The 25431-nt window shown below is 42.6% G+C and overlaps 1 protein-coding gene across 1 annotated transcript in view; it reads right to left on the bottom strand.

The window, feature by feature from the left end:
- Nucleotides 1-25431, bottom strand: part of DNAH8 (dynein axonemal heavy chain 8) — a 612643-nt gene that overhangs the window by 290280 nt on the left and 296932 nt on the right. Inside the window, exons 36-39 of the mRNA XM_037895538.2 lie at nucleotides 22489-22729; nucleotides 2017-2216; nucleotides 1245-1398; nucleotides 982-1145 (exon numbers count right to left, since the gene is read on the bottom strand). Coding sequence (XP_037751466.1) covers nucleotides 982-1145; nucleotides 1245-1398; nucleotides 2017-2216; nucleotides 22489-22729 — 759 coding nt within the window. The remainder of the gene's footprint in view (nucleotides 1-981; nucleotides 1146-1244; nucleotides 1399-2016; nucleotides 2217-22488; nucleotides 22730-25431) is intronic.

Here is a 25431-nt window from a genome sequence, read left to right as displayed (position 1 = left end):
ACCCAAATGTCTACACCACAATTTTACAGCCCCACAGCCCAAGCCCTGAGACCCTGTGTCAGCTGACACGGGCCAGCCATTGGTGTTTAATTACTGTGTAGACATACCCTCTGTGTTGAAGTCAGAAACATATGGAAAGTTGTGGCTATGTCCACACTTGGAGCTAGGGGTGTGATTCCCATCTGACTTTGAAGATGTGTAGACATCCTAGAAGTAGGTTTCATCAAGTCAGCATGTTAAAAATAGTAGTGCAGCTGTGGTAGAATGGGTGGCAGAGAGCAGTGGCAGAGGCTAGCCACAAGTATGTACCTACCGCGTCCAGGCAGATGTGCACTTAGAGTGGCTATCCCATGTCATCGCTCACTGCTGCCTGTGATAAAGTGGCTAGGCTATTTTTAGTGGGCTAGCTCGATGACATCTAGAGCGAGGATGTCTATGCAAATTGGAAATGTCGCCTTCAACTCCAAATATAGACATACCCCATGACTGCTGGGGTCACACACATGCCTTTCTGGCAACAAAGAATACTTATAACAGGATCACAGGCCCAGTGCAGCAAATCATTTAAACTGAATTCAGGACTTCAAGAGCTAATGTCCTGTGTTCATTTAGTTCCTTACATCAGAATCTATGTATGATACTTCAAAGAAGTGGGAAGGCAGTTTGGGTGTCTAAACCTATCTGAATATCTATATTACTGTAGTAACACTTTCTCCTTTGAATGTTATTAGTACAGATTCCTATTCTTGGGAGATTATCTAGCCACCCAATTGCTGAAGGAGTTTTGAATACAAATAATAAAATGAAGATTGCAATACTGCTCTTCTAGAGACAGACTACAGTATATTAATATGTGTGACAACCTTATAAAAATAACTTCTACTTTTAACACTTTTAGCTCTTTGATTTGTAATTAAAATAAAACATTACTGACTTTATATAACTGTATAACGTAATCATGTATTCAAAAAAATTTCTTACCCTGTAAGTGATTTCTGACACACCTCCAACTGTTCATGTAAATGAGGCAGAAGCTGTCCCATAGTCTCATCTCCAACACAACAGTTAACAACATTAGGATTCTCGTGAGCTCGTTGCATTATTTTTATCCATGATTTGTCAATGTTCTGAAAACGTTTTGCTTCCTAAGCATAATTTAAATCAACACGGTAACACATTCTTTTGTAAACTGGTATTTAGTTAAGTTTTTACAATATAAATATGAGTAAGTATTATAGATTTACCTGAGGTAATTGCTTTGCAATATCTCCCCCGACAAAAACAGCTTCAAGATAAACCCATAGGTTTTGAACCACCAACCACTCTTCAATGATATCACTGGAGGTGCTCAGTTTGTACACCCAGTTCTGAATATCTTTTTTAAATGGTATATTATATCTAAAACCAGGGATGAAAAATAAGAATAACTTTAAATTAAAGTATAAAGAAAAATATTTATAGAGGGAGTGAAACAAAATATGGATAAATTAGAGAACAAAAATGATCTCTTAAAAACTTGAATAAACAAATTTAATTTTATTCAAATGTATCAAGAGAATAGATTGCTATACGTTTGTGAGCTGAAAGAAGTTATCTGTAGTAACATTATTAATGTACCAACATCTACACAATACAGTAACATTTCATCCACATTTATTGCTGATTAAGTGTCAATCTAATAACATGTATCAGAGGGGTAGCTGTGTTAGTCTGGATCTGTAAAAGTGGCAAAGAGTCCTGTGGCACCTTATAGACTAACAGACGTATTGGAGCATAAGCTTTCGTGGGTGAATACCCACTTCTGGAGCATAAACTTTCGTGGGTGAATACCCACTTCGTCGGACAAAGTGGGTATTCACCCACAAAAGTTTATGCTCCAATATGTCTGTTAGTCTAAAAGGTGTCATAGGACTCTTTGCCACTTCGAATAACATGGTTGAAAATTTAATTATGGTGTGTTTATTATCAACATTTACAAAAATTAGCAAATCCACAAAAAAATCACTTAAGAATTACCTGTTACTAAGTAAAGAGCCCAAGATCATTAAACTGTCCTCCATAAGTGTAATAATTTCTGCTGATTCAGCTCCCTTTAAAAGTAGCTCTCCTCTCGCTTTAAATGGTGAAAAAGTCAAATTCTGGCCTCCCCAACTTTCAATTATCTGAGACAATTTAGCTTCAATATCCTTTTCCTTTATAGCAGATATACAGATATCCTGCAAAGTAAAAAAAAACAAACAGTTTTTAAATCTTCATTATCCAGATGTGAAACCTTTCCTAATACAGTAAAAGCTGTGTTATCTGAGAAGGGGGGTGGAGTGGGGAGGGAGAGAGACAAGATGCATCAATGCCCAAAGCCCCTGCAATGGCAGGGAAATGATTAAATGAGATATACACAGATAATCCTAGCAAAGGATTCACACCCATATGCTGCACAGGAAGTTGAACCCCACCCACAAAGTTACTAAAAATCTCACCTCTGGGAACATTCCTTCTTAGCCCTACATATGGTGATCAGTTAGACCCTGAGCAGGTGAGCATGAACTAGACAAGCCAAGCACTTGAGAAAGAGAATGCTCAGTGCCACCTCAGAGCCCTGGCACATGCTGCCCAGTGTTTCAGCTCCAGCCATGGACATCACTGCCACTTCAGAGGAAGGAGATTAAAAGAATAAATTGGGGAGAATCCCTTCCTGACACCTGCTGGTTGCTGGTGGAAAGCCTGAAGTAAGAGCTTAAAGAACATACAATATAAATGGAAATTGAGCCCCAAGGCTACTGAGTCCTGCCCCCTACCATCACAAGCAACCCTGTCATACAATCACACTCTAAATCTGCCCAGCTCTCTCTTGAAATTAATTAGGTTGTTTTCCCCCACAACTCCCAGAACCTCACCCTTCCAATGGTTAGAAACCTTCTAATTTCCAGCCTGAATTTGTTCATGGCCAGTTTATATCCATTTGTTTTGTACCAACATCATTCTTTAGCTTAAATAGCTCTTCACTGTCCCTGGTATTTAACACTTTAATGTATTTATAGAGAGAAATGAATCACATCCCCTCTCAGTGTTCTTTTTGCTAGACTAAACAAGCCAAGTTCTTCCAGTTTCTTCTCATAAAATAGATTATCCATTCCCCAGTCATCCTCATAGCTTTTCTCTGTACCTGTTCCAGTTTGAATTCATCTTTCTTGAACATGGGTGACCAGAATTGTACACAGTATTCAAACAAGAACTTACCTTACCAGTGCCTTGTGCCTTTTTTCACAGCCACATCTCATTAATAGCTCACAGTCATCCTCTGATCACCCACACAGCCAGATCTCTTTCCTCCTCTGTAGCTTCCAACTGATGGGCACTTAGCTTGTAGCAGAAATTCCTATTAGATCCTAAGTGCATGACCTTGCACTTTGTACTATTGAATTTCATCCCATTTCTGTGACTCCAGTCTCCAAGATTATCCAGATCTTCCTGTATAATGCTCCAATTCTCTTCTGTATTGATAATATTTCCCAACTTTTTGTCCTTGGCAAATTTCATTAGCACATTCCTACTCTGTGTGCCAAGGTCATTAATAAAAAGATTGAATAAGAATGGTCTCAAGACCAATCCCTGAGAAACTACACTAGTAATCTCCTTCCAGTCTGATAATTCACTTACAGCATAACCCATTGCTTTCTCCCCCTTATCAAATTCCTTATCCACCTTACAGTGCTGTATTAATCCACATCTTCCCTAATTTAACTATTAATTTCCCATGAGGTACCATGTGAAATACTTTACTGAAGTTCAAATATATTAGATTCACTACACTTCCCATATCTAAAAAATCAATTATTTTCCCAAAGAAAGAAATCAGGTTATTCTGAAATGATGTACCTTTGGTAAATCTCTGTTGCACTACATCCCTTTTACCAATTACCTCCATAAGTTTACTTTTTATTTCCTTCATCGTTTGTTCTAAAGCCTTGCATGCTACTGAGGTCAGAATAAGAGATCTGTAATTGTCCAGATCACCTTTTTTCCCTTTTCTTAAATATAGATAAAATGATAGCTAATCTCAGTCATATTGTACTACCACTGAAAACACAGATGTATTAGCAAAAAGAAAAGGAGTACTTGTGGCACCTTAGAGACTAACCAATTTATTTGAGCATAAGCTTTCATGAGCTACAGCTCACTTCATCGGATGCATACTGTGGAAAGTGTAGAAGATCTTTTTATATACACACAAAGCATGAAAAAATACCTCCTCCCACCCCACTCTCCTGCTGGTAATAGCTTATCTAAAGTGAGCACTCTCCTTACAATGTGTATGATAATCAAGTTGGGCCATTTCCAGCACAAATCCAGGTTCTCTCACACACCCACCCCCCCCCCCCCACACAAACCCACTCTCCTGCTGGTAAGAGCTTATCTAAAGTGACCACTCTCCTTACAATGTGTATGATAATCAAGGTGGGCCATTTCCAGCATTTCCATTGTGCAAGGTAACCTATTTCCCCTTGTTTTTTCCTACCCCCCCCCCCAGACATTCTTGTTAAACCCTGGATTTGTGCTGGAAATGGCCCACCTTGATTATCATACACATTGTAAGGAGAGTGCTCACTTTAGATAAGCTATTACCAGCAGGAGAGTGGGTTTGTGTGTGGGGGGGGGGTGTGAGAAAACCTGGATTTGTGCTGGAAATGGCCCAACTTGATTATCATACACATTGTAAGGAGAGTGATCACTTTAGATAAGCTATTACCAGCAGGAGAGTGGGGTGGGAGGAGGTATTTTTTCATGCTTTGTGTGTATATAAAAAGATCTTCTACACTTTCCACAGTATGCATCCGATGAAGTGAGCTGTAGCTCACGAAAGCTTATGCTCAAATAAATTGGTTAGTCTCTAAGGTGCCACAAGTACTCCTTTTCTTTTTGCGAATACAGACTAACACGGCTGTTACTGTGAAACCTGACAGATGTATTAAAAACCCTTGCTGTTGGACTAGCAACGTCATGTGCCAGTTCTTTCAGTGTTCTGCGATGGCAATTATTTGGTCCCCCTGATTTGAGTGCATTAAGCTTTTTAAGTTTTACGTCCACCCCAGATGTGGTCATTTCCACTTCTAGACACTCATTTCCATCAGCCATACTACCTTGATGCACATCCCCATATTATCATTGTCAAGGTTCCTTCCCCACTCTGAACACTAGGGTACAGATGTGGGGACCTGCATGAAAATGTCCTAAGCTTACTTTAAAACTTTAAAACTTCCCCAAGGTACAAACTATTTTACCTTTTGCCCTTGGACTTTCGCTGCCACCACCAAACATCTAGCCAGTATTATTATTAGGAAAGAGTTCGTTTGGAAACGTCTTTCCCCCCAAAATCCTCCCAAATCTTAACCCCCCTTTCCTGGAGAAGGTTTGATAAAAATCCTCACCAATTTGCATAGGTGACCACAGACCCAAATCCTTGGATCTTAAGAACAATGAAAAAGCATTCAGTTTCTTAAAAGAAGAATTTTAATAGAAGAGAAAGTAAAAAGAATCACCTGTGTAAAATCAGGATGGTAAATACCTTACAGGGTAATTAGATTCAAAACATAGAGAATCCCTCTAGGCAAAACCTTAAGTTACAAAAAGATACAAAAACAGGAATATCCATTCCATTCAGCACAGCTTATTTTCTCAGCCATTTAAAGAAAACAGAATCTAACGCATATCTAGCTAGATTACTTACTAAGTTCTAAGACTCCATTCCTGTTTTGTCCCCGGCAAAAGCATCACACAGGCAGACACACACCCTTTGTTTCTCCCCCCCTCCAGCTTTGAAAGTATCTTGTCTCCTCATTGGTCATTGTGGTCAGGTGCCAGCGAGGTTATCCTAGCTTCTTAACCCTTTACAGGTGAAAGGGTTTTTCCTCTGGCCAGGAGGGATTTTAAAGGTGTTTACCCTTCCCTTTATATTTATGACAATCATCCATATTGAAAACCAAGACAAGTAATCGTTTAATTTTTGGTCCCTACCTAGATTATCTTTAATCTCTTTCCTATCTACACTGCAAAATGGCCCAACCTCATCTTTCTTTATTCTCTTTTTATTTACACAACTAAAAAAATTTTGTATTACTTATTGCAATTTCCTTGCCAAGAGCTAATTCAATTTGACTTTTAGCAATTCTCACTTTATTCCTACATCTTCTAACCTCCATGATGTAGTTTTCTCTGCTGATCAACTCTTTTTTCTATTCCCTTTAGGCTCTATGATTACTCCGAATAACCTTTTTGAGATGGTTATTCATCCAGCTGGGTTTGGAGCATTTCCCTACAAGTTTCTTCACCTTGCTTGAGATGCAAATTAGAAATTCCAAGCCTTCTCCATATTTAAGTCCTTGAACTCCTCAGTCTAGCTGACTTGTTTAACTAGTGCCCTTAATTTCCCAAAGTCTGTCTTTTTGAAATCCAGAATCACAGTCGATGAATCTGGTTTTGATTATCCTTCCATTTAAATTTAAAATGAAGGAACTCATGATCACTTGATCTAAGAGTTATTTTCTACAACCAGCTCTTCTATGATGTCCTCTCTATTTTCCAAAACCAAGTCTAAAATTGCATCACCTCTTGTTGGTTTGGTTACAGTTTGATGAAGAAAATTGTCATCTATCACATCCAGGAATAACTGAGCCCTATCAGTATTAGTAACATTTATTCTCCAATCTATACTCAGGAAGTTAAAGTCTTCCATTACAAATCAATTCCCAATAGTAATAATATTAAAGAGATCTCTATCCATATCTAAGTCTGACTCCGGGGGCTATAGCAGACCTCTAACACTATCCCAACAAAACCTCTTTTACAATCCTTCTCCAAAGTGATTTTGAGCCAAACAGATCCAGTTTTGTCCATACTATCACTTCTTGTTTCTTTACAGTTTACCACTTTGTCAATGTACAATGCTGTCCCACCACCTTTATCATTATCGCTAATCTCTCCTACATAGCATATACATGTCAATACCTGTATTCCAGTCATGAGTGCTATTCCACCATGCTTCTGTAATCCTACTTAGGGCTGTTGATTAATCACAGTTAACTCAAGGAATTAACTCAAAAAATTAATTGCAATTAAAAAAATTTAATCACAGTTTTAATCGCACTGTTAAACAATAGAAAACCAATGAAAATGTATTAAATATTTTTGGATGCTTTCTACATTTTCAAATATATTGATTTCAATTACAACACAGAATACAAATATTTGCACTGTAAAAATGATAAAAGAATCAGTATTTTTCAGTTCACCTCACACGAGTACTCTAGTGCAATCTCTTTTTCATGAAAGTGTAACTTATAAATGTAGATTTTTTTTTGTTACATAACTGCACTCAAAAAACAAACAATGCAAAATTTTAAAGCCTACAAGTTCACCCAGTCCTTCTTCTCATTCAGCCAATCACTAAGACAAACAACTTTGTTTACATTTGCAGGATATAATGATGCAGATACAGGTAAGTAACCATTTTCATGTTCTCTCCACAGGTACTAATGCGGAGAGTGGACTAGATGATACATCTAGGGGAAAGGAACAGAAGGAGACTCCGCCAATTGGAAGGCATGAGATGCACTGTCCTAGGGTTGGGGGTTCCACGACCACCGCTCCCAAGAGAAGGAGGTGGGTGGTGGTGGTCGGGGACTCTCTCCTCGGGGGACTGAGTCATCTATCTGCTGCCCCAACCAGGAAAACCGAGAAGTCTGCTGCTTGCCAGGAGCTAGGATTCACGATGTGACAGAGAGACTGCTGAGACTCATCAAGCCCTTGGATCGCTACCCCTTCCTGCTTCTCCATGTGGGCACCAATGATACTGCCAAGAATGACCTTGAGCGGATCACTGCAGACTACGTGGCTCTGGGAAGAAGGATAAAGGAGTTTGAGGTGCAAGTGGTGTTCTCGTCCATCCTCCCCGTGGAAGGAAAAGGCCTGGGTAGAAACCGTCGAATCGTGGAAGTCAATGAATGGCTACGCAGGTGGTGTCGGAGAGAAGGCTTTGGATTCTTTGACCATGGGATGGTGTTCCAAGAAGGAGGAGTGCTAGGCAGAGACGGCCTCCACCCAACGAAGAGAGGGAAGAGCATCTTCGCAAGCAGGCTGGCTAACCTAGTGAGGAGGACTTTAAACTAGGTTCACTGGGGGAAGGAGACCAAAGCCCTGAGGTAAGTGGGGAAGTGGGATACCGGGAGGAAGCATGAGCAGGAGCGCGAGAGAGAGCAGGGCTCCTGCCTCAAACTGAGAAAGAGGGACGATCAGCGAGTTATCTCAAGTGCCTATACACAAATGCAAGAAGCCTGGGAAACAAGCAGGGAGAACTGGAAGTCCTGGCACAGTCAAGGAATTATGATGTGATTGGAATAACAGAGATTTGGTGGGATAACTCACATGACTGGAGTACTGTCATGGATGGATATAAACTGTTCAGGAGGGACAGGCAGGGCAGAAAAGGTGGGGGAATTGCATTGTATGTAAGGGAGCAGTATGACTGCTCAGAGCTCAAGTATGAAACTGTAGAAAAACCTGAGTGTCTCTGGATTAAGTTTAGAAGTGTGAGCAACAGGGGTGATGTCGTGGTGGGAGGCTGCTATAGACCACCAGACCAGGGGGATGAGGTGGACGAGGCTTTCTTCCGGCAACTCATGGAAGTTACTAGATCGCAAGCCCTGGTTCTCATGGGAGACTTCAATCACCCTGATATCTGCTGGGAGAGCAATACAGCGGCGCACAGACAATCCAGGAAGTTTTTGGAAAGTCTAGGAGACAATTTCCTGGTGCAAGTGCTGGAGGAACCAACTAGGGGCAGAGCTCTTCTTGACCTGCTGCTCACAAATCGGGAAGAATTAGTAGGGGAAGCTAAAGTGGATGGGAACTTGGGAGGCAGTGACCATGAGATGGTCAAGTTCAGGATCCTGACACAGGGAAGAAAGGAGAGCAGCAGAATACGGACCCTGGAATTCAGAAAAGCAGACTTTGACTCCCTCAGGGAACTGATGGGCAGGATTCCCTGGGAGAATAACATGAGGGGGAAAGGAGTCCAGGAGAGCTGGCTGTATTTTAAAGAATCCTTATTGAGATTACAGGGACAAACCATCCCGATGTGTAGAAAGAATAGTAAATATGGCAGGCGACCAGCTTGGCTTCACAGTGAAATCCTTGCTGATCTTAAACACAAAAAAGAAGCTTTCAAGAAGTGGAAGTCTGGACAAATGACCAGAGAAGAGTATAAAAATATTGCTCGGGCATGCAGGAGTGAAATCAGGAAGGCGAAATCACACCTGGAGTTGCAGCTAGCAAGAGATGTTAAGAGTAACAAGGCTTTCTTCAGGTATGTTAGCAACAAGAAGAAAGTCAAGGAAAGTGTGGGCCCCTTACTGAATGAGAGAGGCAACCTAGTGACAGAGGATGTGGAAAAAGCTAATGTACTCAATGCTTTGCCTCTGTCTTCACGAACAAGGTCAGCTCCCAGACTACTGCACTGGGCAGCACAGCATGGGGAGGAAGTGACCAGCCCTCTGTGGAGAAAGAAGTGGTTCGGGACTATTTAGAAAAGCTGGCCGAGCACAAGTCCATGGGGACGGATGTGCTGCATCCGAGAGTGCTAAAGGAGTTGGTGGATGTGATTGCAGAGCCATTGGCCATTATCTTTGAAAACTCATGGCGATCGGGGGAAGTCCCGGACGACTGGGAAAAGGCTAATGTAGTGCCCATCTTTAAAAAAGGGAAGGAGGAGGATCCTGGGAACGACAGGCCAGTCAGCCTCACCTCAGTCCCTAGAAAAATCATGGAGCAGGTCCTCAAGGGATCATTTCTGAAGCACTTAGAGGAGAGGGAAGTGATCAGGAATAGTCAGCATGGATTCACCAAGGGCAAGTCATGCCTGACTAATCTAATTGCCTTCTATGATGAGATAACTGGCTCTGTGGATGAGGGGAAAGCAGTGGACATGTTGTTCCTTGACTTTAGCAAAGCTTTTGACACTGTCTCCCACAGTATTCTTGCCAGCAAGTTAAAGAAGTATGGGCTGGATGAATGGACTATAAGGTGGATAGAAAGTTGGCTAGATTGTCGGGCTCAACGGGTAGTGATCAATGGCTCCATGTCTAGTTGGCAGCCGGTATCAAGTGGAGTGCCCCAAGGGTTGGTCCTCGGGCCGGTTTTCTTCAATATCTTCATAAATGATCTGGGGGATGGTGTGGATTGCACCCTCAGCAAGTCTGCAGATGACACTAAACTGGGAGGAGATGTAGATATGCTGGAGGGTAGGGATAGGATACAGAGGGACCTAGACAAGTTAGAGGATTGGGCCAAAAGAAATCTGATGAGGTTCAACAAGGACAAGTGCAGAGTCCTGCACTTAGGACGGAAGAATCCCATGCACCGCTACAGACTAGGGACCGAATGGCTAGGCAGCAGTTCTGCAGAAAAGGACGTAGGGGTTACAGTGGACGAGAAGCTGGATATGAGTCAACGGTGTGCCCTTGTTGCCAAGAAGACCAATGGCATTTTGAGATGTATAAGTAGGGGCATTGCCAGCAGATCGAGGGACGTGATCGTTCCCCTCTATTCGACATTGGTGAGGCCTCATCTGGAGTACTGTGTCCAGTTTTGGGCCCCACACTACAAGAAGGATGTGGAAAAATTGGAAAGCGTCCAGCAGAGAGCAACACAAATGATTAGGGGACTGGAACACATGACTTATGAGGAGAGGCTGAGGGAACTGGGATTGTTTAGTCTGTGGAAGAGAAGAATGAGGGGGGATTTGATAGCTGCTTTCAACTACCTGAAAGGGGGTTCCAAAGAGGTTCTTTTTCACTACGAGGGTGGTGAAACACTGGAATGTGTTACCTAGGGAGGTGGTGGAATCTCCTTCCTTAGAAGTTTTTAAGGTCAGGCTTGACAAAGCCCTGGCTGGGATGATTTAGTTGGGGATTGGTCCTGCTTTGAGGAGGGGGTTGGACTGGATGACCTCCTGAGGTCCCTTCCAACCCTGATATTCTATGCCCACTTCTTATTTACAATGTCACCTGAAAGTGAGAACAGGCATTCGCATGGCACTTTTGTAGCCAGCATTTCAAGGTATCTACATGCCAGGTATGCTAAACATTCATATGCCCCTTCATGTTTCGGCCAGCATTCCAGAGGACATGGCTCCTTTTGGAGCTCTAATAGGATTTTAATTAAGTACCATGTTTTGTTTGCATTTCTTTTACCCCTTCTCCAATATACACTGCACACGTCCTGAGAAAATGCACATTCCTTCCATAGTTTAACCTCCATAACATTATATTAGCCATATTAATTTTACACAAAGTGTAACCGCCTCCCCCGTGCCCACAGAGTTTTCACACACTCGCACTAAAGTGACAGTCCGATCCCCAAGACCCACCCCAAGGCTCAGTGTTCCCATCATTGTTCCCCTTTTTCCAGTGCGTACATACAAAATTTTCTTTTGAATAACATCCCTTGCACAGCGATTATTTTTTTTTACACAACTATATCCCGTTTATACTTCCATCTTGTACAACTAGAGACAGCCAGGGGCAGCCAAGTTAAGTTTTAATAGAAACCCCTTACATTCCTTTCGTAATTTTGATTACATTACCCAATAGTTAAATAATTTTGAACAGATTTTTTTTTGCCTGCTGCCTGCAGCAGTCCCTTAAAGACCATTTCTGTGGGAAAAGGGCCCATTTTCCCTCAGAATAGCTGTAAAGGCTTCTGGGGACAGAAGCATAGTGAGTGGTGGTAGTAGTAGCCACTCTACCTGACCCATTTGTATAATTTAATTACCAAGCTTCCATCCAATGTTGTAGGATTCATGCAGGGTTCATGCACTTGGCAACATTCAGGGCACACCCTGAGTGTTGTGCAGGAGCAGTGCACACACGGCTCCTCTCAAGGGCATGAACCTTGGAAACTCGCCCAGATGACATGAACCGTGGGAAGCCTCCCAGGACTGGGCTCAAGGCCCGAGAGCAAGGAATGCGGTAGATAGAAATTGGTAAATAAGAATATTAAACAAAGCCAGTGTATTCCTTTTATCTGTTGGAGTATGTAATGCGCAGGAGGAGGGAGAGAAATAAAAGAGAGGGTGGAAAGCTGACAGGCAGACCAGCCCGTCAGCAGACCAGCCTGCTTGCTTGCTTAAAGCCTTGTTCTGTCTTGTATTTGGACACAACACAATGTGACTGCACAGAGTTGCACATACAGTTACATTTATATAACTGGATTTTATTATTAAACCAAAAACTTCCTTTTTGTGACACCACAACTGTTACCCTTTTAACATTTTTATAATAGTTACCTTTTACCATTTTTACAACTTTCAAATGTTTACTTTTCTCCAAACCCTGTATTATCAATTTTTGTAAAAGGTATTTGTAACTTTTCACTTACTTCTTTAAATCACTTACTCCTACATTTAGTTCTTTAAGGTAGTGCAATTTGTTTGTAACAACTTAGCCACCAAGTTCAATTTTTGCCACACAGCTGCCTTAACCTGTGCTGTCTTTACCTTGAGACTGTTCAAAAAGGCAGTAAAACATTTGTCTCCATGGATGCCCATGGATCTTTTACTCCAAAAAATTTCAGAGGAATACAGCAGACCTCTGTCATACTTTGTTCAAAAAACCAAAAACATTTTACATAAGTATTCAAAGTACCCTCCATTAAAACTTTAGAAAAACAAAAGTGTGGAAAGGCAGGGGGAGTGGAGGGGGAAGAGGTGGAAAGAAACCAATTAACCCTGTGAGGTCAGTTTAAAGTACAGGCTACTAGCAGCAAATTAAGTAAACTGAGAGAAAGAAGAAGGAAAAGAAGAAAAGAATAGGGTTAGCTTTGAGCCAAGAGTAGGCTCCCTGGGTTGAAACAGTTGGGAACCCTTACCCCCAGGTTCTTATTCTGGCTCTGGGAGAAGAGTGGGGGTTGTTACCTACTCCTGAAAACCCTGCCATTTTTCACTTGGAAACCTTCCCCCCTCTCCCCCGCTCCACTCCCCCAGGAGTTATGGTGTAATGGGAGGAAAAAGTGTGCATGGATGACCAGGTTACTGCTTTGCAAATGTCCAGGATAGGAATCTGTGCTAGGAATGCCATTGAGGACACTTGCAATCTTACGGAGTTGTCAGTCAGTTTGTCTGGCAGCCTGTCAGATCATAACATGCGGATACAAGAAGTTATCCAAGATTAAATTTTCTGCCTGGAGATTGGAAGACTTTTCATTCTGTCCCCTCAGGCCACAGACAGTTGAGTGGACTGTTTGGCCCTGTCTATGTAGAACACCAGTGCTTGTCTAACATCCAATGTGTGTAGCCACTGCTTGTCTGTATTTGCAGGTGGCTTTGGGTAAAAAAAAGTAAGTACATTGATATGAAAATTTGAAACTTAGAGAGAAACCTCGGATGAGGGTGTAAATACACTGCATCTTTAAAGAAGACTGTGTACAATGGTTCAGATGTGAGGGTGCACAGTTCAGAGATCCTTCTGGTAGAAGTAACAGCAATTAGAGAAACCATATTCCACAAAAGGTGTAGAAAGGAGCACATTGCTCGAGGCTCAAATGGTGGTCCCATAAGTTTAGACAAAATTAAGTTCAAGTCCCAAGGAAAAATGTGCTTCTTTAGTTGAGGGTACAATCTTTCCAGGCCTTCAAGGAATGTAATTTGTCATGTCATTAGAAAAAAAAAGAAGAGTTATCCACGTCAGGGTGAAAAGCTGATACTGCTGACAGGTGAACCTTGAAGTAGGAAGTCAGTAAGCCTTGCTGTTTTAGGTACATCAGATAGTCAAGCATTTGTTGGATGGACAAATGCATTGGTGAGACTCTGGTTTGACAAGCCCAGAGAGACAACGGCTTCCATTTTGACAGATAGGTGGCCCTTGTGGAGGGCTTTCTGCTACCTAGTAAGATCTGGCAAACTTGCTCCAAACAAGCCTGCTCTTTGGGATTTCCTGGAGCTTCCAGGCTGTTAAAAGAAGGGATCACAGGTTTGGGTGGAGCAGCCAGCCATGATCCTGAGACATCAAATCCAAATGCAACAGGAGTGAGATTGGAGTCACCACTGAGAGGTCCAGTAGAATGGAGAACCAGTTGGTGGAGCCACGCTGAGGATATTAACAAAACATAGACGTTGGCCCACTTGATCTTTAGTAGGATCTCTGTGTAGGAGTGGGATTGGGGGACAAGCATAATAAAAAGCATTTCCCATCCAGGGTAGCAGGAAAGCATCTGTGATGGAATCTGCACTGTAGCCTTGTAGGGAGCAGAATTGATGACATTTTCTGTTGTACTTGTTTGCAAATAGGTCAATTTGGGGAGTCCTCCACTGCTGGAAAATGCATATGGCTACATCCAAGCAAAGGGACTACTGGTAACTGGAGAAAGACCTGAGCAGGCAATCTGCTAGCTCATTCTGTACCCCTGGAAGGTAACGGGCCTCAAGGTTCAGTGAATGGGCTATGCAAAATTCCCATAGGTAAATGCTTCCTGACTGTGAGGTCTGAGTAGTGGGCAGTGACACCTACTGGTCATAGCCGGAGTCAACAGTCAGGAATCTGCTGGGTCAGGATACCAGGAGGACAGGAGCCAGAGACAGACTGGAGATCAGAAGCACAAGACAGTAATCACAGTCAAGCCAAGTCAGGATATCAGGAGGACAGAGGCAGGTGACAAATCAGAGGTCAGAACCACAAGTCAGAGGTCCAGAGTCAAGCCACGTCAGGAAGCTGGGAAGTCAAGCTTGAGGAGCAGGAGGCACAAGATACACAGTCCAGAACAGGGTGGATCTCAGTTGTTTGAACAGCTTCCTGTTCCTGTTGCTGGATTAAGTAAGGCCAAAGGGCCAATCAGCTGCTCCAGGACTGTGCCAATGGGACATCGGGGTAGAGGCTCAAACTGAGGCTGGGCTTCATGAGTCCTGGGTAAGCAGTTGTTAGCAGGCAGCCCAGTAGAGGGGTATTGCGAGACTGTGCCTGTGGACCAGGTTTGAGGCCTGTAGGTCATGACACTAACACAGGAGAGACGACTGAGGCCTGGTCTACACCGACGATTAAATTGATATACGTTACGTCATTCAGGGGTCTCAAAAAATCACCCGCCCAGAGCAACGTAGCTTACATCAACCTAACACGCAGGAAGGCCCTGGCAGCCACAGTTGCCTCCCGTGTGATTGGTTCTGAGATAGTGTTGGTATGGTGAGGTGCCACAGGTGTGACAGGAGCTCCTTCTGGCTCTGGAGTTGATGGAACCTGCCTATGGACCAGAATCAACGGTGCTGTCTTCTGTGGTACTGAAGCAGAGGAGTGCTTAGACTGAGGGCATGTCTACACTGTAAACTTAAGTCAACCTATGCTAGGTCAATTTACAGCCACTGCAATAATTACTACAGTGGTTCATGTCCACACTGCCCTTTTTCTGTTGGTGGTGTGCGTCCTCACCAGAAACTCTTCCGCTGATTTAAGAGGAGCAGTGTGGGGAGCTGAGAGCCAGGGCTCTCAGCTCTGTGCACAGCTCCCCGCCGATCGCCCATCTCCCCACTCCCCGCCAGGAACAGGGCAGCTGACTGGACAATGGGCGCAGACCTCCCCTCCGGAAGCCTGGCTCCCCCCACCCTAGGCTCAGATCTCCCCACCAGGAGCCTGGCTGCCCTTCCCCACCCTGAGATTTTAGTTCCCCACTCCCCGCTGTGAGCACAGCAGCGGACTTTGGGTGTGGAGCTCACCATCAGGCGCAGCTGTGCTCCCAGTGGGGAACGGGGAGCCCAGGGGGGCAGCCAGGCTCCTGGAGGGGAGCAGGGAGCTGAGAGCCCAAGCAGCAGCCTGGATGGGAGCAGGGAGCTAGGAACCTATTTTTAAGAAAGGGAAAAAAAGTGACCCAGGTAACTACAGGCCTGTTAGTTTGACATCTGGAAAATTTTTTGAAGGAGAAAGTAGTTAAGGACATTGAGGTAAATGGTAATTGGGACAAAATAGAACACGGTTTTACAAAAGGTAGATCGTGCCAAACCAACCTGATCTCCTTCTTTGAGAAGGTAACAGACTTTTGAGACAAAGGAAACACAGTGGATCTAATTTACCTCGATTTCAGTAAGGCATTTGATACAGTTCCACATGGGGAATTATTAGCTAAATTGGAAAAGATGGGGATCAATATGAAAATTGAAAGGTGGATAAGGTACTGGTTAAAGGGGAGATTACAACAGGTCGTACTGAAAAGTGAACTGTCAGGCTGGAAGGAGTCACTAGTGGAGTTCCTCAGGGATCGGTTTTGAGACCAGTCTTATTCAATCTTTTTATTACTGACCTTGGTACAAAAAGCGGAAATGTGCTAATGAAGTTTGCGGATGACACAAAGCTGGGAGGTATTGCCGATACAGAGAAGGACCGGGATATCATAAAGGAAGATCTGGATGACCTTGTAAACTGGAGTAATAGTAATAGGATGAAATTTAATAGTGAAAAGTGCAAGGTCATGCATTTAGGGATTAATAACAAGAATTTTTATTATAAGCTGGGGACGCATCAGTTGGAAGTAACAGAGGAGGAGAAGGACCTCGGAGTATTGGTTGATCACAGGATGATGACGAGCCGCCAATGCGATATGGCCATGAAAAAAGCTAATGAGGTCTTGGTATGCATCAGGCGAGGTATTTCCAGTAGAGATAAGGAGGTGTTATACAAGGCACTGGTGAGACCTCATCTGGAATATTGGGTGCAGTTCTGGTCTCCCATGTTTAAGAAGGATGAATTCAAACTGGAACAGGTACAGAGAAGGGCTACTAGGATGATCCGAGGAATGGAAAACCTCAAAGGAGACTCAAAGAGCTTGGCTTGTTTAGCCTAACTAAAAGAAGGTGGAGAGGAGATATGATTGCTATCTATAAATATATCAGAGGGATAAATACCACGGAGGGAGACGAATTATTTAAACTCAGTACCAATGTGGACACAAGAACAAATGGATATAAACTGGCCATCAGGAAGTTTAGACTTGAAATTAGACGAAGGTTTCTAACCATCAGAGGAGTGAAGTTCTGGAACAGCCTTCCAAGGGGAGCAGTGGGGGCAAAAAACATATCTGGCTTCAAGAATAAGCTTGATAAGTTTATGGAGGGGATGCTATGATGGGATAGCCTAATTTTGGCAATTTATTGATCTTTGACTGTTAGAGGTAAATATGCCCAATGGCCTGTGATGGGACACTAGATAGGGGGGGATCTGAGTTACTACAGAGAATTCTTTCCTGGGTGTCTGGCTGGTGAGTCTTGCCCACATGCTCAGGGTTTAGCTGATCACCATATTTGGGGTCGGGAAGGAATTTTCCTCCAGGGCAGATTGGCAGAGGCCCTGGGGGTTTTTTGCCTTCCTCTGCAGCATGGGGCACAGGTCACTTGCTGGAGGATTCTCTGCACCTTGAAGTCTTTAAACCATGATCTGAGGATTTCAATAGCTCAGACATAGGTTAGGGGTTTGTTACAGGAGTTGGTGGGTGAAATTCTGTGGCCTGCATTGTGCAGGAGGTCAGACTAGATGATCATAATGGTCCCTTCTGACCTTAAAGTCTATGATTCTATGAACCTGGGTGGCAGCTCAGCTGGAAGTGGGGACCCGGGAGCAGGGAGCCCTGACAGCAGCCTGAGCTGGGAGCCTGGGTGGCAGCCCTGCCTGAAGTGGAAACCGGGAAGCAATCTGGCTGGGGAACTGGGAGCCAGCTTTCTTGTCAATTTCATGGCTCCAGCAGAGCCGTGAAATTTACAAGAATGACAGCCAATAGATGTAAGTAACACAGTGTGTACAGGAACACTGCATGGCCCTAACTACACTGACATAAGCCCTACGCCTCTCGTGGAGGTAAAGTTATATGTCAGTGTAGTAGGGCACTTAAATCGGCAGGAGCAAGGCTGTAGTATGTACACTAACATAATTAGGTCGACATTAGCTGCCTTACATTGACCTAACGCTTTAGTGTAGACCAGGCCTTAGACTGCACTCTACTCTTATCTCCATGCCTAGCAGACTTCGGTGCTGCGGATCTCTCCCTTTCAGCCGTCTGCGTCTTATGCCTCTTTTTAGGCATTGGGGATGGTGAGTGGTATTGGGACTCAGGTACAGCAGGAGGCACACTCCTTACTGATGTCAAGGCAGTCAGTGCAGAGTCTGACTGACCTGACTCAGATGGAGGTCTCAAAGCCACCTTCATGAGTAGAAGCTTTAGCCTGGCTTCACAATCTTTCTTCATGCAAGGCTTAAAGTCACTTCAAATTTGGCAGCTCTCTCCAATACAAGCTCCCAAAGGTACTTTAACTGCAACTTGAGCGCAGGTCGCTCACAAGCACAGCCTTATTTCAGGAAATGCAGGACTTGAAGCCCGGTGATCGAGGCATCCCTCAGCACTGGGTGTCAACTGAAACCCTGAGATGGTAAAAGAACAAACAAACAAAAAAAAAACCCTAGCTAAATACTAATAACCTTAATAACACAAACTATTTACAATACAAGAGAACAAAGTCTGCTCAGAGAACTTGCAAACGCAAGAAGAGCAGTTCCAGTGACTGTTACAAGCAGTAAGAAGAAACTAAGAGGGCTCTTGGTTGGCTGGTCCCTTTATACCGATGTCAACAGCACACGGCAGCCAGAGGCGACGCATCGGGGGGCATGGAGGGTCAAGTGCACGCCAGCAGCCACCTAGGTGTGGAGCACAAGGGTCAGAGCCAGAGCTGAAGCAGAAGGGGCGGGGCCAGGGGTGCAGCACAGCAGTTGCCTGGGAGAGCACCTGGCTGCAGTGGTGGTGGGCTGCCCCCTGCCCAGGCTCAGCTTCCAGAGACAGTGGCCGAGCGAGCCAGAGCCCTCCTCCCTCCAGCATGCTCAGAGTCAGCCCCTGTCTCTCTCCCAGGCAGCTGGCTACAGAGCTTCCAGTATGGAGAGGCACCAGTTGTCTGTGATTGCCGCATAGTGCATTTGAGCTGTGCCAACAGGTATCTCTGAAGGAAAAAAGTTCCAGTGACTGCGCAGGTTGTGCCCACACCAGAAATGGAATGGACATATGCAATCACTTAAAGAAGAACTGGACAGTTTGAGGGAGTGTTCACCCTGGAGCTGAATAGCTCCTGAGTTCACAATGTTCTCCCTTCTGGCAATTGAGAAGTATATTGGGCTTCTAAAAGGAGACTGCCCAACTTTGTGCCTCTATAAAGGCTATGGGCCCAAGTATACCTGATTGAGTGGTTCCAAATTGGAGTCTGAAGTTGCCACCACTTGTGAAAGACTTCTAACCCCAATATGACTATCAGAAGTATTAAAGTGAATGGACAAAGAGAAATTACAAGTACTGTGGGCTCTGTTGATCATGCCTCTAAACAGGAAAAGCTTGCTATCTGGAGAGAAAATTTCTGTGGCTGTGGTGATTGAAGCTATTAAAGCTGTTTGTCACCTTCCATAAGACAATGGAACAGCTGGAAGCAGAAAAGAAATTAGAGTCTCTTGGCTGAAAAAAGTGTTCTGCTTTGTGACTAGTCCAATCAAATGAAGAACAATTTGTCCACTGGTTTAGACTACTGTGGGGAGATAAGGAATAGGAAAACTTTAACTTACCTGAAAATTTTCCTTTCTTCTAGAGGGAAGGGCCATAGATCTATTACAATGGGGCTCACCCTTGCTGCAGTTCTTTAGAGGAAGGTCCCAGACCTGTTAATCACAGCTTGAAGCGGCTATACTTGCATTATTCAGTCTGAAATACTTCCAAAGTTGCTTTGTAGAGCTAATTCCTTTAAACTTTAATTCTCAGGTTATTAGATAGAAAAAATCATATAAAACACTTCCTCCAGCAGGGAAAACTTCGAATTTCATCTCAAATATTGGAGGACAAATATATCATGCCTCTAAAGAAAATGGAGCCGAATTTGACAGATTAAGCCTTCCTCAGAACTATAATTCTTTTGTCAGTTGGCTTAGCTCTCTCCAGACTTTCCTGCTAGAATAAAGGAGATTTTGGGTTAAGTTTTCCTGTTCTTCACAGAGAAAGTCCACAGATCCACTGCAATGCGATGTCCAATAACAGTGAATCATTGGGGAGAGAAACAAAGAACGAATGAGGAGGTAGACGTGTCTCCCTTTTTTAAGGGAGCATAATGTGCAAATCCGTACCTCCAATGGCAGAGACTGATGAAGCCTACATGTTTAAATGGTTAATCTTAGTGATGGTGTGGAAACACGACCAGGTGGCCACTGGATATCTCTCTCTGTTATATATGAATCTTCAATTACTTTGAATAAATAAGCACGAATTTTCAAGGGGAAAAAAAGATTTCTACCTTTGAAAGCATCTGAAATGCACCAACTTAGCCATCTAATAAAAAAACTGCAATATTTCTTCTGTTTTTCTTCGCTTGTTTTTCATTTGTTTATGATGGGTATACAGACCAAGAGAAGTAGAGATTTTTCTGAATTGGGTACTACATTCAATGTTGATTTTTAGACCTTTGACATCAAGAGTATGCCAAAAAAATGGAAGTTTTTTGTTTCATTTTTTGTTTTGTTTTTAAAGGTTGTTTTTTTTATAGGGGGCAAAAGTGATGGGGAAAATAATTTTTTGTAACTGGGTTTATTTTGGGAATAAAGAATTAACTCTCAGTACATCTTTGTCCTCAAGAAGAGGTGAACAGGCGCTGTCCCCCAATAAGACCTTAACTTCTGAAAACGCTATTTACTGAAATGACTGAAAGGAGATAAGCCTTTTAAAAAGTCTAAGGGCACTTCTGAAAAGGGATCAAAGGGATGCTTCATCTGGATTTTTAATATAAGATTTTAATCCCAAGTGGGAATTCTCCTCATTGGTGTAGAGATTAGAAGTGAGGCAGCTCCAAGAATTCTTATGTCCGGAAGAGAGGAACATCCTGCACCCACTTGCATTTCTAGTGAGCTGGAAATGTTTATTATCTGGATTTTAAAGTCTGAGGATTTTGGCTCATATTAAGACTTACTATAAAAATTAAAAAAAAAAAAACATAGAAAGAAATAAAAGCTTTGCCCTTGTCTTGACTGGATCCTTATATGTTAATGACTTAGCTCTCTCTCTATATATATACAGCCTTACATATAGACCAGGCCCTGGGTATAATTTCTCAAGGCTAAAGATATGATAAAAGCATCTGAATAACCTATATTAATTATTACCTCTCAAATCTCATGTAGCTAGATTTAATTTCTCAAGACTCAGCAGTATGTTGGTGCAAGTGACCATCATTCTGATCCCAGACAGAGCCCTGACAGATGTGACTGGAGATCGAATGACTTTGCACCCTGTGGCCACCAGCTTCTGAATCCTGTTCTCTGACAGAAATAAACGTATGTGGAGGTTGATATCTGATTATTCCCAGAAGTAATATTGACCCATGTGGTGTCATTCTGCTCTTGGTGATGACAAATACATGTTGCTTCAGAACAGAATCTGAGCTGTGGGACCGCAGCTTTGTGAGCCTTTTCCAGGAATGGTGCTCTGAGCAGGCAATCTCAACGTTGGTATACATGAAACCTTTTTGCCAGAGGAAAACAGTGTTAACTAGCACTTTGGAAGACACCCTTAGAGGGGCAGGCAGACCAAAGGAAAAGCAGCACACTAATAACATTGTTATTGAAAAAGATCTGAGGATTTTACTGGATCACAAACTGAATAGGAGTCGACAATGTGATGCATTTGTGTAAAAAGCAAATGTCATTCTGTGGTGCATTAACAAGGGCATCATATAAGAGATAAGCGGTAATTATTCCACTCTACTTGGCATTGGTGAGGCCTCAGATGGATTAGTATGTCAAATTTTAAGCACCACACTTTAAGAAAGAGGAGGACAAACTAGAGAGAGTCCAAAGGAGAGCAACAAAAATGATAAAAGGTTCAGGAAAGGTTTAAAAACCTGGGTATGTTTAGTCTTGAAAAAAGAAGACTGAGGGGGGACCCGATAACAGTCTTCAAATATGTTAAGGGCTGTTGTAAAGAGGATGGTGATCAATTGTTCTCAATGTCCACTGAAAGTAGGTCAAGAAGTAATGGGTATAATCTGCAGCAAGGGATATTTAGGTTAGACATTAGGAAAAACTTTCTAACTACAAGGATAGTTAAGTACTGAAATAGCTTATCAAGGGAGGTTGTGGAATCCCAGTCATTGGAGGTTTTTAAGAACACGTCAGACAAACACCTGTCAGAGATGATCTAGGTATACTTGGACCTGCTTCAGCACAGAGGGGATTGGACTAGATGACCTTTGAGGTCCCTTCCAGCCCTACATTTCTATGATTCTATAATGGACAACAACTATTTAACATACCATGCATTGTTTCAGAATAGTGTTTTATTTCATAGTCAAAAAGTCCTTAAATGCATCATAAATATAACTTTTATACAATTAATATTTTGTTCTTTCCTGAAAATATAAATTGAAGGATCAAAAGCAATGTATGCACTTACCTCAATATCATCCTTATGTTTAAGAAGTGGTGCTTCCATGATGTTTCGAAGACAAAAAGAATCTGATTCCACATCAAATTGATGTCCTGTTGTTTCAGCAATGCGATTCCAATGTCTCTCCTTCATTGCTTTATTAGTCATCATTTCCAACAGTGGACATGACTCACTAAAATCATCTATTCTTTTCTTGAGGTCTAAAAATGCTTGCCAGTCTTTAAGTCCTTTGGGAAGTTTGCGGCACCTTTAATTCAGTAAATAATAATAATTGATACATTTGTACACTTCTTATATTGTTGATTTAATATTTTATCAAAAAGGACCTTGAAATATTTTAATGTATATTTGAAAAAAAATAGGCGATTTAAAACAGACACCATTGTTTCACCAAAATTATTTTCTCAGTAACAATGGCTGAACAATTAGTCTGTTGACTTATATCAATTTCATTTAAATAGTGTACCAGTGATATCAGTGTCTATCTTTCCTGCAAAAATCATTGTAAGCACTGTTCTAAAAAGCATAATGTTATCCCTTCAATCCCACTCTCACACAGGTGGTGGATTAAACAGAACTCCAAGAAAGTAATCTTCTAATGCAAGTACAAGATTTATTATCTGATAATTTTCTCTTAGCCATTTCTACCCTCATTCATTACTAATGGGTTAATTTGAAATTTGGAGAGAGATCAATATCATTGCTGAATGCTTCAGAACTAAACCTAATCCTTCAATTCAGGTAATCAGTAATATTCTTCCAAAGATGTAGAAACATTTCAGCAACTTATTAGTAGCATTAAGACATACTTGGTATATTACAGCTAATTGTCAAGCAAATATGTCTGTCTAATTCTCCCTTTAGAGAAAAAATCTGTTACAAATTGTATTCCAGTTGTTTACCAGATTAGCACAGTGGATTGATGAGAGGAGAACCTGCTAGCAGAAAGAAAAGCAGATAAGAGATTTCACATTCTGCAGAACAGGTTGTCGCCTCACTAATACGAAGTAGTGAGCAGTGAATCACATAAGTAGAAAAGAAAAAAGCAGTTTTAATTATTAGACTAGTATAATAGATAGAAGTGGAAGTGTCCCCCCATATAAAGCCAGAGTCTTGGAATTTAAAGAATTATTTGGGAACCAACCCAGTAATACCCTCCTACCAAAGGATGGCCTGTAGAAGAATGGAAACCTACTTAGCAAGTGTTCCTCAAACTATTTCCAACAATGCCAATAGAGACTTGTAGACGGAGTCTCAATTTCTTCTCCAGAAATATTTCCCAGATATCTAGCATAGCAACTGGTGCAGGATTTTAACATCTTGCCTAAGCAATTTCTGGCCCTAAGGCCCTGGCATTTTAGATGGAATGATATGTGCAGAGAACAATTAGGGTCTGCACTCTGAATGTTTGAGATATACCTTTAGCTTTCTAGGGATGTCATTTGTGTCACATTATTGTTGTAGATGTGTTGTCCCATGATATGAGGGAGACAAGGTGGGTGAGATAATATCTTTTATTGGACCAATTTCTGTTGGTAGAGAGGACAAACTTTTGAACTTCATAGAGCTCTTCTTCATACCTGGAAAAGGTAATCAGAGCGTCCAAGATAAATACAAGGTGGGACAGACTTCTTAAGCATCAGGGGTTCACACATGGTGTAGGAGCCCGTTTAAATTGAAGTGGGCAGTTAACACCTCTGCAGTCATAGGACAATGGGGGGTTGGGAGATAGCAGGGTATGTTATACACATTTTTGTAACAGGTCATAAAACCAGGTTTCAAAGTAGCAGCCGTGTTAGTCTGTATTCGCAAAAAGAAAAGGAGTATTTGTGGCACCTTAGAGACTAAATTTGTTAGTGCGTGATCAATGTAAGAATTTTGGTTATATTTTTATGATCCATATGTTCGCTTTAGTTTAGCTGCTCACTATGTATTTGTCACAGGGTGGAGCTTCTTCCCAGCTTTCAAGCACACACTGCCACTCCCAATCTCCTTGAGGATGGTTCATTTTCTTAAAACAGGCAAGTAAACAAACAGAAAACCGTCTTTTAACTCTCTCCATTGTCTCAGACTTCAGGGCCACTCCTCAGATGGATATCTGGCACTCCTGCTCCTGACAGCTTCTCAGTTTTAATCAGCTGTCCTCCCTTCATGGAGCAGCAGTCCCAGGGCTGCTTCCCCAGCCACCTGGCTCTTTGCTCCAGAGACACACCACTGGAGTTAGCTCCACTCCACTATGGCTTCTCTTTCCCAGGCACAGCTTGTCTCAATCACCTTCTCCTCCTTCATTTCCTGCCCGTTAAAGCTTTAGGTATAGCCCAATCACCTTTAATTGTCTGAATTGGGCTCACCTGTTCTGACACAAGGGAGCTTAGTCCAGCTCTACTCACAGGGACCAGGTACCCTGTGACAGTATTTCTATAACACTGAGCATAAAAGGGAGGGAGGCATGACTGGTGTCATGTATGCAATCTGGCGCTACATCTACACTAGAAGTGCTACGGAGGTTCTTCTGGTGAAGACGCCCTATGCTGATGGGAGAGAGCTCTCCCGCCAGCTTAACTGCTCCACCTCCCATAAGAGGTGGTAGCTATGTTGGCGGAAGAAGCTCTCCTGCCGACATAGCGTTGTCAACTCCAGTGCTTAGGTCGGTATAACTTACATTGCTCAGCGGTGTGGATTATTCACATCCCTGAGTGACTTAAATTATTGTGACACTCTGTATCTCGGGGGAACACCTTGCACCCCCATGTTCATCCTTATAATGTGATTGTGTGGTATCCAATGCAAGGTGTGTCATGTCGGGTGTCTTCGGAAGGCTCATGATGCACTGAGCATTGTTGTTATAGTAATGTTACAGTAATGTTATAGGTTGTAATTTCATGTACATAGTTATGAGGCTGAAAATGTGTCCTCATAGCTTAAAACAAGCCCAGGCAAAACTCTCCA

Source organism: Chelonia mydas, chromosome 3, assembly GCF_015237465.2.
Source record: "Chelonia mydas isolate rCheMyd1 chromosome 3, rCheMyd1.pri.v2, whole genome shotgun sequence".
Classification (NCBI taxonomy): Eukaryota; Metazoa; Chordata; order Testudines; family Cheloniidae; genus Chelonia; species Chelonia mydas.
The sequence above is the reverse complement of the archived record's forward strand: the minus strand, read 5'-3'. Positions and strand labels throughout refer to the sequence as shown.